The sequence below is a fragment of the Bufo gargarizans genome, chromosome 6 (genome assembly GCF_014858855.1).
Source record: "Bufo gargarizans isolate SCDJY-AF-19 chromosome 6, ASM1485885v1, whole genome shotgun sequence".
Lineage (NCBI taxonomy): Eukaryota > Metazoa > Chordata > Amphibia > Anura > Bufonidae > Bufo > Bufo gargarizans.
In genome coordinates this window covers 49,589,089-49,603,301 of record NC_058085.1, presented here as the reverse complement: position 1 = coordinate 49,603,301, position 14,213 = coordinate 49,589,089, and the positions used below count along the sequence as shown (strand labels likewise).

The 14,213-nt window shown below is 46.8% G+C and overlaps 1 protein-coding gene across 1 annotated transcript; it reads left to right on the top strand.

Annotated features, from left to right (window-relative positions):
• The first annotated feature begins 732 nt into the window (after positions 1-732).
• On the top strand, positions 733-10,794 carry CPSF4L (cleavage and polyadenylation specific factor 4 like). Its single transcript, XM_044299244.1, has 7 exons — positions 733-783; positions 2,329-2,481; positions 4,690-4,785; positions 7,996-8,089; positions 8,191-8,233; positions 9,962-10,162; positions 10,276-10,794. Exons 2-7 carry the CDS (start codon positions 2,334-2,336, stop codon positions 10,342-10,344), a joined length of 651 nt encoding a protein of 216 aa, XP_044155179.1. The 5' UTR covers positions 733-783; positions 2,329-2,333; the 3' UTR covers positions 10,345-10,794.
• The last annotated feature ends 3,419 nt before the right edge of the window (positions 10,795-14,213 follow it).

The window sequence follows — 14,213 nt, the reverse complement described above, 5'->3', positions numbered from 1 at the left end:
GATCCATCTCCGTGTGTCTTCCTTTATTTTTTGAGGATCACCAGACATGAAGGAAAGTAAAAAAGTTTTTTAGTTTGCCATGCAAATGATAGGAAAAAAACGGACGCGGACGTGGATGACAATCTTGTGTGCCTACGTGTTTTTTCACGGACCCATTGACTTGAATGGGTCCGCAAACCGTTGTCCGTGAAAAAAATAGGACAGGTCATATTTTCTTCACGGACTGGAAACACGGATCACGGACGACAAACGGTACATTAGCCGAGTTTTCCCCGGACCCATTGAAAGTCAATGGGTCCGCAGAAAATCACAGAAAACGGAACAATGGACACGGGACACAACAACAGTCTTGTGCATGAGGCCTAAGGCTGCTGGGTACACAGTCAGTGGGGCACATTTACAAAGACTGGCGTTTTACAGTGTAACAATATTTAGTGACTTTTTTTTTACGCCTAAACACCAATGTAACCATGATCTGGCAGGTTTTTTTTTATTTATTTTTATTTAAATCCAGACTGTTTGCAAAGCTTCTTAATTTTTAAAAATAATAATAATAAAAAATATTGGTTGTATATTTTACTAAAACCCTGAGAACCACTCTAATTTCAGTGTGAAAAGGCAACTTTTTGGCAGTTTCTGCAGACATGCCTCGGCTGTTAGGAATGGGTTAATGAGCCGTGTAAGAGGATCGCTCTGCTCTTGCAATCACTTTCTTTCCTCTGTATTGTGCAGAGTCCGGAGCAGCAGTGTGTGACTTCTTCATACGAGGCCTATGTAAGAAAGGTAAGGCAGCCTGTACATGAGCTGTGCACGCCTCTCTGATAATAACCGCTACGCTTTTCACCCAACCCGTCCGGAACTAAACCCTCATCTTATTTTGGTTAAAACTACAAATAATGTGAAATAACTCATAAAAATCATGTCTTATACTCCATTCACACCCAAAGCTGCATTCGAAATTCTGCTGGCTTCCTGTTAACTCTCAGACCTCCCATACTGGACTTCATATCGCTTATACCTGCTTCTACAGTATGTATGTATAGCGCATGCTCTGCTGTCATGCATTGTGAAAAATATAGTGGGGGTCATTTACTAAGACTTTTAGTGTGCAATGAGGTTCTTAGTAGATGTGACTATACTGGGATCCATTCTAGTAGCGTAGAAAAAAGACCGTCACGCAGTCCGCTATTTCTGGCGAATTCTGTGACGGAAGCCCTGAACGGAGCAGCCTAACAACTACTCGCTAAGCAGGGGGCGGACCCAGGTCCATCTCCTGGCTTACTAAGGGTTTGGCTACATGGCCACACTTTTTGCTATTTTAGAACTGTTATGGCCGTGGAAACGCAGGCGAGTTGAATGTCACGCGTGACTTCAGCTAATCATTGGATGAAATGTTGCGTGCAACAATGTGACCTGCAACACAAAATCCAGCCTGTCTGGAAATGTTGTGACTGTTGCATCGCAGTCATAGCATATCCCATTGCGATAACATTGACTGTCATTACATGAAATGTTGTGTGGCTGAACCTGTAAGGTGTTAACCCCGACTTACCCATACAGTACTACTGGTATACAAACACAGCTAACCAAAACATTCCACCTAGAAATACAATATTATAGCAATTTTACCCTTTTGAGGTTTCCCTATTCAATGCGCCAGAGGGATGCGCATTATCTGATGCCAGATATGCTTTTAGGAATGCAGCAGAATTGTGAATGCAGCTCTAGGTGTGACTAGAGCATAAGACGTGATGTAACTCAATCAGTACAAGATAACCAAAATTAAAGGGGGGTTATCCAGAACTAGAATTTTGATGATCTGCCTTCAGGATAGGTCATCGATATCTGATCGGTGGGAGTCAGACTCCCGACACCTCCGCCGGCACTCTGGTGAGCTCTGTGGTCTCTTCCTAGACCAGAGACGTCACGTGGCCTAGGCGCAGCTCGGTCCCTTTCAGGTGAATGGGCCTGGGCTGCAATACCAAGCACAGCCACTATACAATGGATGGCGCTCGCTGAAGCGCCATGGCTGCTTCGGTGGTGGTCCCAGTTGTCGCAACGCCACCGATCAGGGGATAGGTCATCAATCTTGCACCCCATTAAGTCTCTCACTCCTGGGCCCTGATGCAAAATTTCTATCTGTGTCCCCCCATCTACCATTTATAACACTGGCGTCACGTGGCGGAGGGACTTTTGTGCCATATCAGACTCCAGGGCCTCGGTGTGACCGCTCCTCTGTACCACCCCTAGTCCCAGGCCCAGTACACGTGCGATGCCCCTGGTTGTCCTGTTGTCTACATGTCTGTACCATGTTCCATTTTCCCCTAGGTCCCATGTGCCCCTTCCGTCACCTGACGGGGGAGAAGACTGTAGTCTGCAAGCACTGGCTGAGGGGTTTGTGCAAGAAAGGCGACCACTGCGAGTTCCTCCATGAGTACGACATGGGTCGAATGCCCGAATGTTACTTCTATTCCAAATTTGGTAAGGGCCGAGGCCGGGTTAATGGGTAAAGCACATTGCTCAGCTAAATTACTCACGGGCGATCGTCCAATTGTATGAGGTTCACCCCTTTAACCCCTTAGGTGCCATGGTCTGCAGCATCAAAGTGTTTTTTTTGTAGGGATGGGACTGCAAGCCTGTCAGCCTACTGGGCAGGGCATAACAGGTGGCCCAACCAGCGGCCCTCCAGCTGTTGCAAAACTACAACTCCCAGTAAGCCTGGAGAGCCTACAGCTATTAAGGCATGCTGAGAGTTGTAGTTTTGCAACAGACGACCGCAGGTTGAGCATCCCTGAAACTGCGGCACACTATCTGTTGGTTACGGTCACCAAAAACATCATGGCATCACTACTGCCCGGTGCGAGCTGCCAGTCATATCTTTGGCACTGCCAGGCTGGCAAGCGATGTGGTGTCACACGGGCATGACTAAATGAATGCACCCTCAGGCCAGAAACGGTGAGCGCCAACCGGCCTGCGCCGAGCTGCCTCTCCTGTTCTGTTTGCCTTCTCTCCCGCATGACTGCTTGTAAGAAGTCCTCCCTAATGGAATGCGTCTGATGGGGAAACACACCTGGATCCGAGGGTCACGCCACGCGGGCAGCTGCCAGGAAACAATGCGGATGGATTTATACTGTTTAATAGGTTCTGCAGCAGAAACCCAGCGCAATGCCATTAGTCCGGCATCTGATAGTCCGGACAGCACCCAGGATGTCACTAAATTAACAGGAATTGACCCTCACGCCTGGCGATTTACTCTCTCTTACCCTGCTTTCACCCTAAGTTCACACTTGAGCGTTTTACAGCGTGTTCCTACGCGCTGTAAAACGCGCAACACATGAAAACCAATGCTTCCCTATGGGGCTGGTTCACATTTTCGCGTTTTACAGCGCGTTTGAACGCGCTGTAAAACGCCCGACGCATAAACAAGGCCAGGAGCTTTTTTTGGCGCGTTTGACGCGCGTTTGGGCCATAGACTCTTTGGACAACACTGCTGTCAATCACCCAAACGTGCGTTCACTATTACAAAAAACGCACATAAAAACACGCGACAAAAACGCGCATAGAAACGCGCGTTTGAGAAACGCTTAGGTGTGAAAGCAGGGTCACACCTGAGCGTTTTACAGCGCGTTCAAACGCGCTGTAAAACGCTCAACACGGAGAAACCAATGCTTCCCTATGGGAATGGTTCTCACCTGGGCGTTTTACAGCGCGTACGATCGCGCTGTAAAACGCCCGACGCTCAAACAAGTACCTGACCCTTTTTTTGAGCGTTTGTCGCGCGTTCCCGTACATAGACTTTCGGGAACGCGCGACAATGTGTGTTCGTCTGTCTCTGTATGCTCGCTTGTAAACGCCCGTACAAGCGCGCATACAGAGCGCTCCTTTCGGAACGCTCAGGTGTGAAAGCAGTGTTAGGGCTCATGCACACCACCGTATGTATTTTTCAATCTAAAAAATACATTTGTGTTGCATCCGTTTTTGTTTGCGTATCCATTATAACAATGCCCTAATCTATTGTCTGAAAAGTGGACAAGAATAGGACGTTACTAAATGTTACTAAATGTTACTAAAATGATCCGACTAAATATCTGTATTATTGGGAATGTAGGACTATATTGGCACTGATTGGACAGTGTCGGGCTCTGTGGGGCCACCGATCCAGTTGTCAATTTATTCCTACATTTCCAGGAGGAATAACAGAGTAACGCCACAGTTTTCAAAGAAAAGATGCTCCAGAATTTATATTTCATAGGGAATACAAGTATTTACTAAAACGGACATGTCGGGAGAGCTGATAGATTCTCTTCTGTTTCAGGAGGCATTAGATAAAATGTAATTATTACTGGAAAACCGAGTATTTTTTCCATAAATGGTTGTACTGAAATCGGATCACGTTACATAAACTACTAAAGAAGTTTCTATAGGTCATGTTTAGTTCACAGGGATGCGGGGGGGGGGGGGGGGGTATGCATTTGTGGCCTTAAGAAGAGTCTGAGTTGACCCATTCTGTAAACACACAAATGCGGCCTAACAAAAAAAATATATTTTCCATCAAAACCAAACGATCTCTAAAAGAATGCAGCAGCACTGCAGCCTAGTGGGGCTCTGCTTCCTCTAGTGGTAGAGTGTGGGATAACAAGTGTGTCACAGAAATGTCATTTGTGTCCCTCTGCTTGATTGTCGCTCTAGGTGAATGCAGCAACAAAGACTGCCCCTTCCTGCACATCGACCCAGCGTCTAAGATTAAGGATTGCCCCTGGTACGACAGAGGATTCTGCAAACATGGTAATGTGTCTTTTCTAATATTTGACTTCACTTGCCCTGTTCTGATCTTGATCTGACACGTACACAATTCACACACAAAGCTCCATTCAAAAATTCGCCTGGATGATACTTGGAATCTGTCAGCCCTATCACGACAAACGCGCCCCCCCCCCCCCCCCCATGGCTTTGAGAGTCTGTAATTAACGACGATTGTGTGTGGGAGCGGTCAGTCTACATTTTCTTATATGACCCTGAATGGCATCTGTCAGCAGTTTTGTACCTATGACACTGGCTGACCTGTTACATGGGCGCTTGGCAGATTAATACATCTGGGTTGGTCTCATGTTCATATGTGCCCGCATCTCTGAGAAAAATGAGGTTTTAATATATGCAAATGACCCTCTAGGAGCAACGGGGGCGTTACCATTGCACCTAGAGGTTCTGTTAATTGTATGGGCCAGGCAGTGAAAATATCATAATGCCTGTCTCTGTCAATGCCGTTGCTCCTAGAGGCTCATTTGCATATATTTAAACCTCATTTTATGAGAAAGAAAACTATTTTTGAAGGCAGCTTTAGGATGTTTCTAGAGTAGAAGACATTTAATTAGAGATCAAAGTCCATTAGGTCTCATGTACATACGTGCAAAATGTGGATGCGTCCATGTGCTGTCCGCATTGAGTTTCACGGGCCCATTGACTTCAATGGATCCGTGGTCCGCATTTTGCGGACGCATTCAATTTTATTTTATTTTTTTGCGCAAAAAGATAGAACATGTCCTATACCTGACCACAGACCCACTGAAGAGTCGACGGATCTGCAAAAAATGTGGATTCAATGCGGACGCTGTCCGCATCTTGCGCATCGGTAATAAGCAGGCCGCAAAATACATACGGTGTAAAATTCTAGGCAGAAGTGGAGCTGAACCTCAACGCTCAAAGTTCTTAAAAATTCTATTTGCCTGCTTAGCCGAATTTCACAAAAAAATTGGCTTTGTGACAAATTATTTCATCACGAAGCGCATTTCTTTGTGAGTAGCGGGCTCAATGGCGGGGAACAGCGATTATGCTGCCCCCCCCCCCCCCCCCCTGTCATTAAACCCTCAGATCCTAACATCTGAGATGACCATTGAGGGCCTTCAGGGGTTCAAACATTTATTAATTTTAAACACTCACTTTATGCATTTGTGACGAAATCTTAGTGCGTGATGACGTCATCACACACTGCGTGAGATTTCGTGCTGGATCTTCAATCAAGATGGCCGCGGTGGGCTATTTGCGCGCAAATGGATGAGGTGTGAATTTTTATTTTATTGTTAATTGCCATTTTATGGAAAATTGATTTGTTACCACGAAGCTCGAGGAAAAATTTGGCGAATTGAATTTTTCTGTGAAATTCGAATCGAAGTCCACTTCTTGACCACATGTTTTGACCGGGAGGTACAGACTCTAATTAGGGGGCGCAATGAGCCCCTTATTCAACCCTTGCACAGAACTTCAGGTAGGAGGTTCTGTCATCATGACCTCCTGGGGGTCACGACTGTCACGTCGGGAAGCCTCCGCCTGGACTGACATCTAGAAGGTGGAGCAGGACTATAGAACAGCATCATTGTGTATTATTGACGCCCTACATACGCCTTCAGCTGCAGATTACTGACAGATTTCTATTGCTTTTATGTTGTTTGTTGTGACTTTTGCTGCAATTTCTAGAGAGATACATTGTTCTACGGGTGGAGATTAATCCCTTGTTGTAGAGACGGAGGACTTTGTCACTTCTTCTTCTTCTCTCCTGTAAATATGAAGAGGTGGTAGTCACACCCGTGTCCTGTTGGTAAGGGATCCAGAAGGCTCCTCTGCCGTATAAGAAGACCCCAGTATTATAAACGCCACATGTCAGGTGGGGGGGCGGGACACTTTACAGATTTAGCTTTGAGGCCCAGAGGCTTCACACTCTACCTCTGCTGACCATATAAACATGACTACAGAAAGTGGAGCGAGGACCACTGTTGGCTCTGTGTCCTGGGTGGTCTTGGTGTTGACGGATGCACTCATCCATGGGTGACACCATCTGGAACCATCAGGATCTATGAGATAATACAGCAGCAGAGTATTTCTGCTGCTGTATTATCTCATAGATCCTCATGGTTCCAGGAGGTGTCACCCATGGATGAGTGCATCCGTCCACACCAAGACCACCCAGGACACAGAGCCAACAGAGGTCCTCGCTCCACTTTCTGTAGTCATGTAGCATGATGAGGAGCTGGTAAATGTGCATCCGTATCGGTAATCATGGAAAAAATAGACTCCGACATCTACGTTTTTTGTTTATAGGTTATCCTTGAAGGGGTATTCCATAACTGGTAGACTGGTGGAAATATGACAGCCGGGGCCCACATTGATCATGAGCATGGGGGTCCCGTATGAACTGAACGTCTGGCAAGCATGCTCGCTGTTGCTTCATTCCTCTCTATGTGAATGCTGGAGATAGGGGGTGGGGGGCAGAGGAACCCCGCCATCATGACTGGTCAGACCCCCAAGTTATTCCATGGATATTGGAATTACTATTCTACTATTATGCCTAGTGCAGGTCCTGAGCTTGACACAAGGATCCAAAGACCCCTAGAGGGTCTGCATCCCTGGGCTCTGTATTAGGGATAACACACTGTCCATTTTGCTTAGAGTGCTCCCTTAACCCCTTGGAAACATGCAAGCATTATGGCACCAAGGGAGTATGGAGCGGGCTCAGGAGCTTAGCCCAATCCATACCCCACAAGAGGTGGCAGTGTTATACAGCTGATACCAGCTTGCAGTGACGAGGATTGGAGATGACTCCAATCCTGGCCATTTAACTCCTTAGATGCCACTGTCAGTAGAGAATGCAGCATCTAAGTCTCCCCCTGACCTACGACCGCTCCCTTCCACACAGCAATATTGTAGGGTGCTGATTGGTACAACGGCAGCCTGTGGCAGGACTCAATTGGCAGACCACATTTTCCCCATACACTGTAATAGTAAACTACTGCAGTCTATGGTACAAGTGATCGCACCTTGCCCCCACCTCAAAAAAAAAACCAGCTGACTACAAAGTGACCAAAAAGTCATGTGTACCACAAAAACTGGGGAAGAAAAATGAAAAAAAAAAAAAAAAGTGAACTTGCTGCCTCCTTAATGGGTTAAAATGCTTCAATAAAGAATTTGACTAATCTTTTTTTTAATCTTTCTACACCTGACCAGGTCCGGCATGCAAACACAGACACACCCGCAGAGTGATGTGCACCAACTACCTGGTTGGCTTCTGTCCAGAAGGTCCTAGGTGTAAATACGTCCAGTAAGTTGTCAGCCTCCCATGCAGTTCAATGGAAAACCTGGGTCTGTTTATTCACTACAGTTCACATGGGGATTCTAAAAATTATCTCTTATGTATTCCAGCCCCAAAGTAGACTTGGTTCTCTGCAGTCCGGACCACACAAAGGTTAGTACTGTGTACAGACAGCAGAATTACAGCACAAGTAAGGTATGTACACAGTGACTGCACCAGCAGAATAGTGAGTGCAGCTCTGGAGTATAATACAGGATGTAACTCAGGATCAGTACAGGATAAGTAATGTATGTACACAGTGACTCCACCAGCAGAATAGTGAGTGCAGCTCTGGAGTATAATACAGGATGTAACTCAGGATCAGTACAGGATAAGTAATGTTATGTACACAGTGACTCCACCAGCAGAATAGTGAGTGCACGCTCTGGAGTATATACAGGATGTAACTCAGGATCAGTACAGGATAAGTAATGTAATGTATGTACACAGTGACTCCACCAGCAGAATAGTGAGTGAAGCTCTGGAGTATAATACAGGATGTAACTCAGGATCAGTACAGGATAAGTAATGTAATGTAGGTACACAGTGCCTGCACCAGCAGAATAGTGAATGCAGCCTCGGAGTATAATACAGGAGTAACTAGGATCAGTACGAGGATAATGTAATGTATGTACACAGTGACTGCACCAGCAGAATAGTGAGTGCAGCTCTGGAGTATAATACAGGATGTAACTCAGGATCAGTACAGGATAAGTAATGTAATGTATGTACACAGTGACTTCACCAGCAGAATAGTGAGTGCAGCTCTGGAGTATAATACAGGATGTAACTCAGGATCAGTACAGGATAAGTAATGTAATGTATGTACACAGTGACTGCACCAGCAGAATAGTGAATGCAGCTCTGGAGTATAATACAGGATGTAACTCAGGATCAGTACAGGATAAGTAATGTAATGTATGTACACAGTGACTGCACCAGCAGAATAGTGAGTGCAGCTCTGGAGTATTATACAGGATGTAACTCTGGATCAGTACAGGATAAGTAATGTAATGTATGTACACAGTGACTCCACCAGCAGAATAGTGAGTGCAGCTCTGGAGTATAGTACAGGATGTAACTCAGGATCAGTACAGGATAAGTAATGTAATGTATGTACACAGTGACTGCACCAGCAGAATAGTGAGTGCAGCTCTGGAGTATAATACAGGATGTAACTCAGGATCAGTAATGCACTCACAATCGCCCTTTTGGGAAGAATTCTAATGACTAAGGCCTCTTTCACATTTCTGTGTCTGTCCATATTCCATGGACACTGTTCAGCTGAAAATGTCCATGTTGTCAGTGGTTTTCACTGACCCACAGACTTGGGCCTCATGCACACGACTGTTGTTTCATTGTTTTGGTCCGCATCCAAGCCTCAGTTTTTGCGGCTCGGATGCGGACCCATTCACTTCAATGGGGCCTCAAAAGATGCGGACAGCACTCCGTGTTGCTCCATTCTGTGGTCCGCAAAAAAAATATAACCTGTCCTATTCTTGTCTGATTTGCGGACAAGAATAGGCAGTTATATCAATGGCTGTCCGTGCCGGAACGCACACGGATGCCATCTGTGTTTTGCGAATCTGCGGACCGCAAAACACACAACGGTCGTGTGAACGTAGCCTTTAATGGGCGTATTTTGTCCACATCGCTGACCAAAGGTAGTGCATGTCTCTCTTTTTTTTTTTTTTCATTGACCCATGAACCGTGGAAAACCACTGATGTGTGAACAAACATTAAAATCACGAGGTATGTGCGTCTGGTAAAGGCCTAAAGCCGTGTTTAGTGTGAAGATGCTTCCTTCTTGCCTTGGTTTAGTGACCCTGCTTCTTCTTCCAGCTTGCTGCTGGCCCTCAGAGGCCGCTGGGCCCCTCACTCCCCTGCGATCCCGAGTCCATGTCGAAGCACCCGGCTCTCCTGATGGAGCTCCCACACCTCTCACACCTGACTGTGCTCACCATGATAAACGAACGCTTTAGAAAGATGCATGAAAACGTCTGTGGGGGTCTGAGACCCCTGGAACAAGTCACATGCTTCAAGGTAAGTCTACTGAACTCTGCCCAGTAAGTGACACCAGGTAGAGCCGCGGTCCTGGTGCCTGCGCCAAAATACTTTCTTCTCTATCTGATCAGTTTTTGTTTTGCACCGTGCAGTGCGGAGACCGAGGCCACTACGCCAACAAATGCAGCAAAGGCCGCTACGCCTTTCTGATAAGGAAGTGACTAGAAGATGGCGGAGGGGCGGTTGTGTGGACACAGACAGGAGCACCGCGTCCTCGTCCATTCAAGTGAGGATCTCCGCAAGCTGTGCTCAAAAGGGCGACGTTTAAAAGTGCTGCAAATGACTATTCTATGTCCATCGATGACCCCTAAACTGCTAAATTATAGAATAAATTATATTTTCATACAACTGCAGGACTGACCTATTCCGAGGCAATTTTAACCGGTCCGGTAAGGTCCGTCAACAGCAGCTTGTTTATGGCTTCTAGGTGGTCAAAGTGAAGAGAAAATGGTAAAACATAATGACGGAGGCTGGGAATTTGCTGCCTATAGTGTTTTTCCGACAATGGGGGTCCCGCAACACTGTCAAGAAGCGGGGCTGGGGGATAGAGCCGGCACAATACCAGAATTTAGCATTAGGTACCAAGGAAAGAATTGTGATACATGATACCACCCAATAAAAATACCTACACGTTAGCCTCATGCTGCTGGGTAACAGGGGATTAATGTGTGAGTATTTGTGCGTTTTTGTTTTTTTTTGGAAAGTATTGACTGCCCATGATATGAGGAGGTACATGATGGGTCAATTACTATAAGGCTACATTCACAAGACCGTATGAATGAGTCCGCATCCGTTCTGCAATTTTGCCGAATGGATGCGGACCAATTCATTTCAACGGGGCCATAAAAGATGCTGACAGTACACCGTGTGCAGTCCGCATCCATGGTTCCGTTTCTGCAGCCCCGTAAGAAAAAAATAAATATAGAAAAAAATAAATAGAACATGTCCAAGTTTCTATGATAGCGGATGCACATGGTCTGCTATCCGTGTTTTGAGGATCCACAAAACGCCACGGTCGTGTGAATGTAGCCTTGGGGTCCATTCACACGTCCGCACATGGCCGACACTATAATAGAAATGCCTTTTCTTGTCCGTGTCTGCGGACAAGAATAGGACATGTTCTATTGTTTTGCGGGGCCGCGGAATGGAAGTGCGGAGGCGGACAATGCACTGTGTGCTGTCCGCTTATTTTGCGGCCTCGCTGAAAATGAATGGGTTTGCATCCGTTCTGCGGAACGGGTGAGGACCCATTTTGCGGACGTGTGAATGGACCCTAAATGTGAGGCACATGGAAGTCTAAACTGTTAAAGCCATGTTCCTCACATTAGTAGTAACACCATTAAGTACCCCCCCCCCCCCCATAATAGACAACATAGGGTTAATGCATGAGGTACATGATGGCATTATTGATAGAAAATAACCTCATCATGTACCTCAAATTAACCCCATGTTGCCCATTATGGGCATCAATGTCAGATACGTGTTGGTCCCACCACTGGGAGCCTGTGGGATGGAGAAGAGCACGCCGCGCGTGTGCGGCCACCGCTCTATTCACTGCCATGTCAAGCCTGGGTGTGACTACTGTCTGAACTCCTATAGTGATGAACAGATGGCGGCCGCGCACGAGCGGTGCGCTCTCCTTTTAGGCCTGTTTCACACTAGCGTTGTTGTTTTCCAGTATTGAGATCTGGCAGAGGTTCTCAATACTGGAAAAAAAAATAACGTTTCCGTTTTGTCCTCATGCATTCTGAATGGAGAGAGATCCGTTCAGGATGCATCAGGACGTCTGCAAGCTGCGGTTTTGTGTTTTTGGATCCGTCGCTGAAAACAATGTAAGGCCTCATGCACACGACCGCTGTGTGTTTTGCGGTTCGCAAAACACGGAAGGTCGTCCGTATGCTTTCCGCAATTTGCAGAACTGCACGGACAGCCATTAATATAACTGCCTATTCTTGTCCGCAAAACTGAAAAGAATAGGACAGTATGTGTGTGTGTATATATATATATATATATTTGTGTGAGGCGCTTACGGTAGTACAGTGAAGAACCCTAGGAAATCAGGGAATAAGCGTAGTCGGTTGTGGTGTGCCGAAACCGAGGATGAGGTAGGCCTGAGAAAGAAGAGGGCCCACCCAAGGATAGAGATATGGAAGAAATGAGTTGTAAATGAGTGGAGTGGTGGGAGGGTCAAAGCTCAGACCTCGGACGGTGCAGGAGCCAGGTAAAGGGGGTGCCCTAAATAGGCTGGAGGCGGACCTCAGCCCCTCCCACAAATCCAGGCAAACTGCCTTCACACTTGTGTGAGGCGCTTACGGTAGTACAGTGAAGAACCCTAGGAAATCAGGGAATAAGCGTAGTCGGTTGTGGTGTGCCGAAACCGAGGATGAGGTAGGCCTGAGAAAGAAGAGGGCAAAAATGAAATAACCAGTTATTGTAGTCAAATATACATGAATAGCTCAACCCGACATGTTTTGGAAAGTATCTCTTAACTCTTGTGTTGGATTGGGAATGTATCGCAAGTAAGCGGATGACTTCCAGCGCCCCAATTCCTGATGACATGAGTAGGGGCGTTGGCACTGGAGGCCGTGGACGCGGCTCCAAAGCGAAAGGAGTGCCCTGAGTAGTTGGCTGCGTTGAGGCCCAGTTGTGTGAGGGATGACCTGACATGGGTCATGAAGGTAGTGGTGGTGAGTACCGAACCATGTGGTGAAGTAGCGGTTGAGAGGGTAGAAACTTGTGACGTTGACTGTAAGCATCCAGAACCCTGACTGGACACCATCTGTTGAGCGTGGGGTGATATGAAATGTTGACGGGTAAGTGCTGACTATTCTTGGAGTGAGGTAAGGTCAGGACGTAATGATCCATGTGTTTGCCAAGTGGGAGACAGGAAGACAAGGTGTGGCTTGGGTCGTGTAGGTTGTAGTGAATTTCCCGGGCCTCAGGAACCGTAGAAGGCGAAGTAAATTTCTGTTTTGAGGATGGAGTTGGTATCTGCTTCAGAAGGCTTGGCGTCTAGTAATTCGGATAATGCCTTGAAAATATGATTAACGGGTAGCCTCTGGGCTGGACGTGCGGGTTCCGCTTTCTAAATACCTCTGAGTATGGTTTTGATTTGGTGAGAGGCCATGAAACTGATGTTATTAGGGTGTAAGATTAGCATGTGGTGTAGAATGTCAGTGAGATAGAGTATGATGGCGTTGTATGACATTTGAGTTTAAGGTGGCAAAAGAAGCAAACCCCAGAAGAGAAGCCATGACAAAAGGGGGGCGTGATGTTATGTTCCAGGAGGAATCTGACGACCTAAAAATAAAATCAGAGAGAATGATAACGTGAGAGACTCTAATGGCGCCAGCCACGCGTGCGAGTCACCTCAAGATAATTGTATTGCAAGCCACAGATGACCGAGCCATGCGAGCGGGTCTGAAGGAAGAAAGACATGGAACCTACTGGTTGCGGGACCACGCAGCTGGCCTCGACTGGCGGAGTTGTGTGTGTGGAATTTGAATGGGGAAGCGATACGTGAGAGACTCTAATGGCGGGGCCATGCGTGAGAGACTCTAATGGCGGAACCATGTGTGTAAAAATGGCACGGAGAAGCCATGCATGAGACTTGAGGCGGAGCCATGCGTGAGACTCTAAAGGCGGAGCCATATGTGTAAAAATCCACCCGGAGAAGCCATGCGTGAGAGACTCTAATGGCGGAGCCATGCGTGAGACTCTAATGGCGGGGTCATGTGTGTGAAATTGGTACGGAGAAGCCATGCGTGAGAGACTCTAATGGCGGAGCCATGCGTGAGAGACTAATGCCGGGGTCATGTGTGTGAAATTAATGCAGAAAAGCCATGCGTGAGAGACTCTAATGGCGGAGCCATGCGTGAGAGACTCTAATGGCGGGGTCATGTGTGTGAAATTGGTACGGAGAAGCCATGCGTGAGAGACTCTAATGGCGGAGCCATGCGTGAGAGACTCTAATGGCGGGGTCGAGTGTGTGAAATTAAATACGGAGAAGCCATGCGTGAGAGACTCTAAT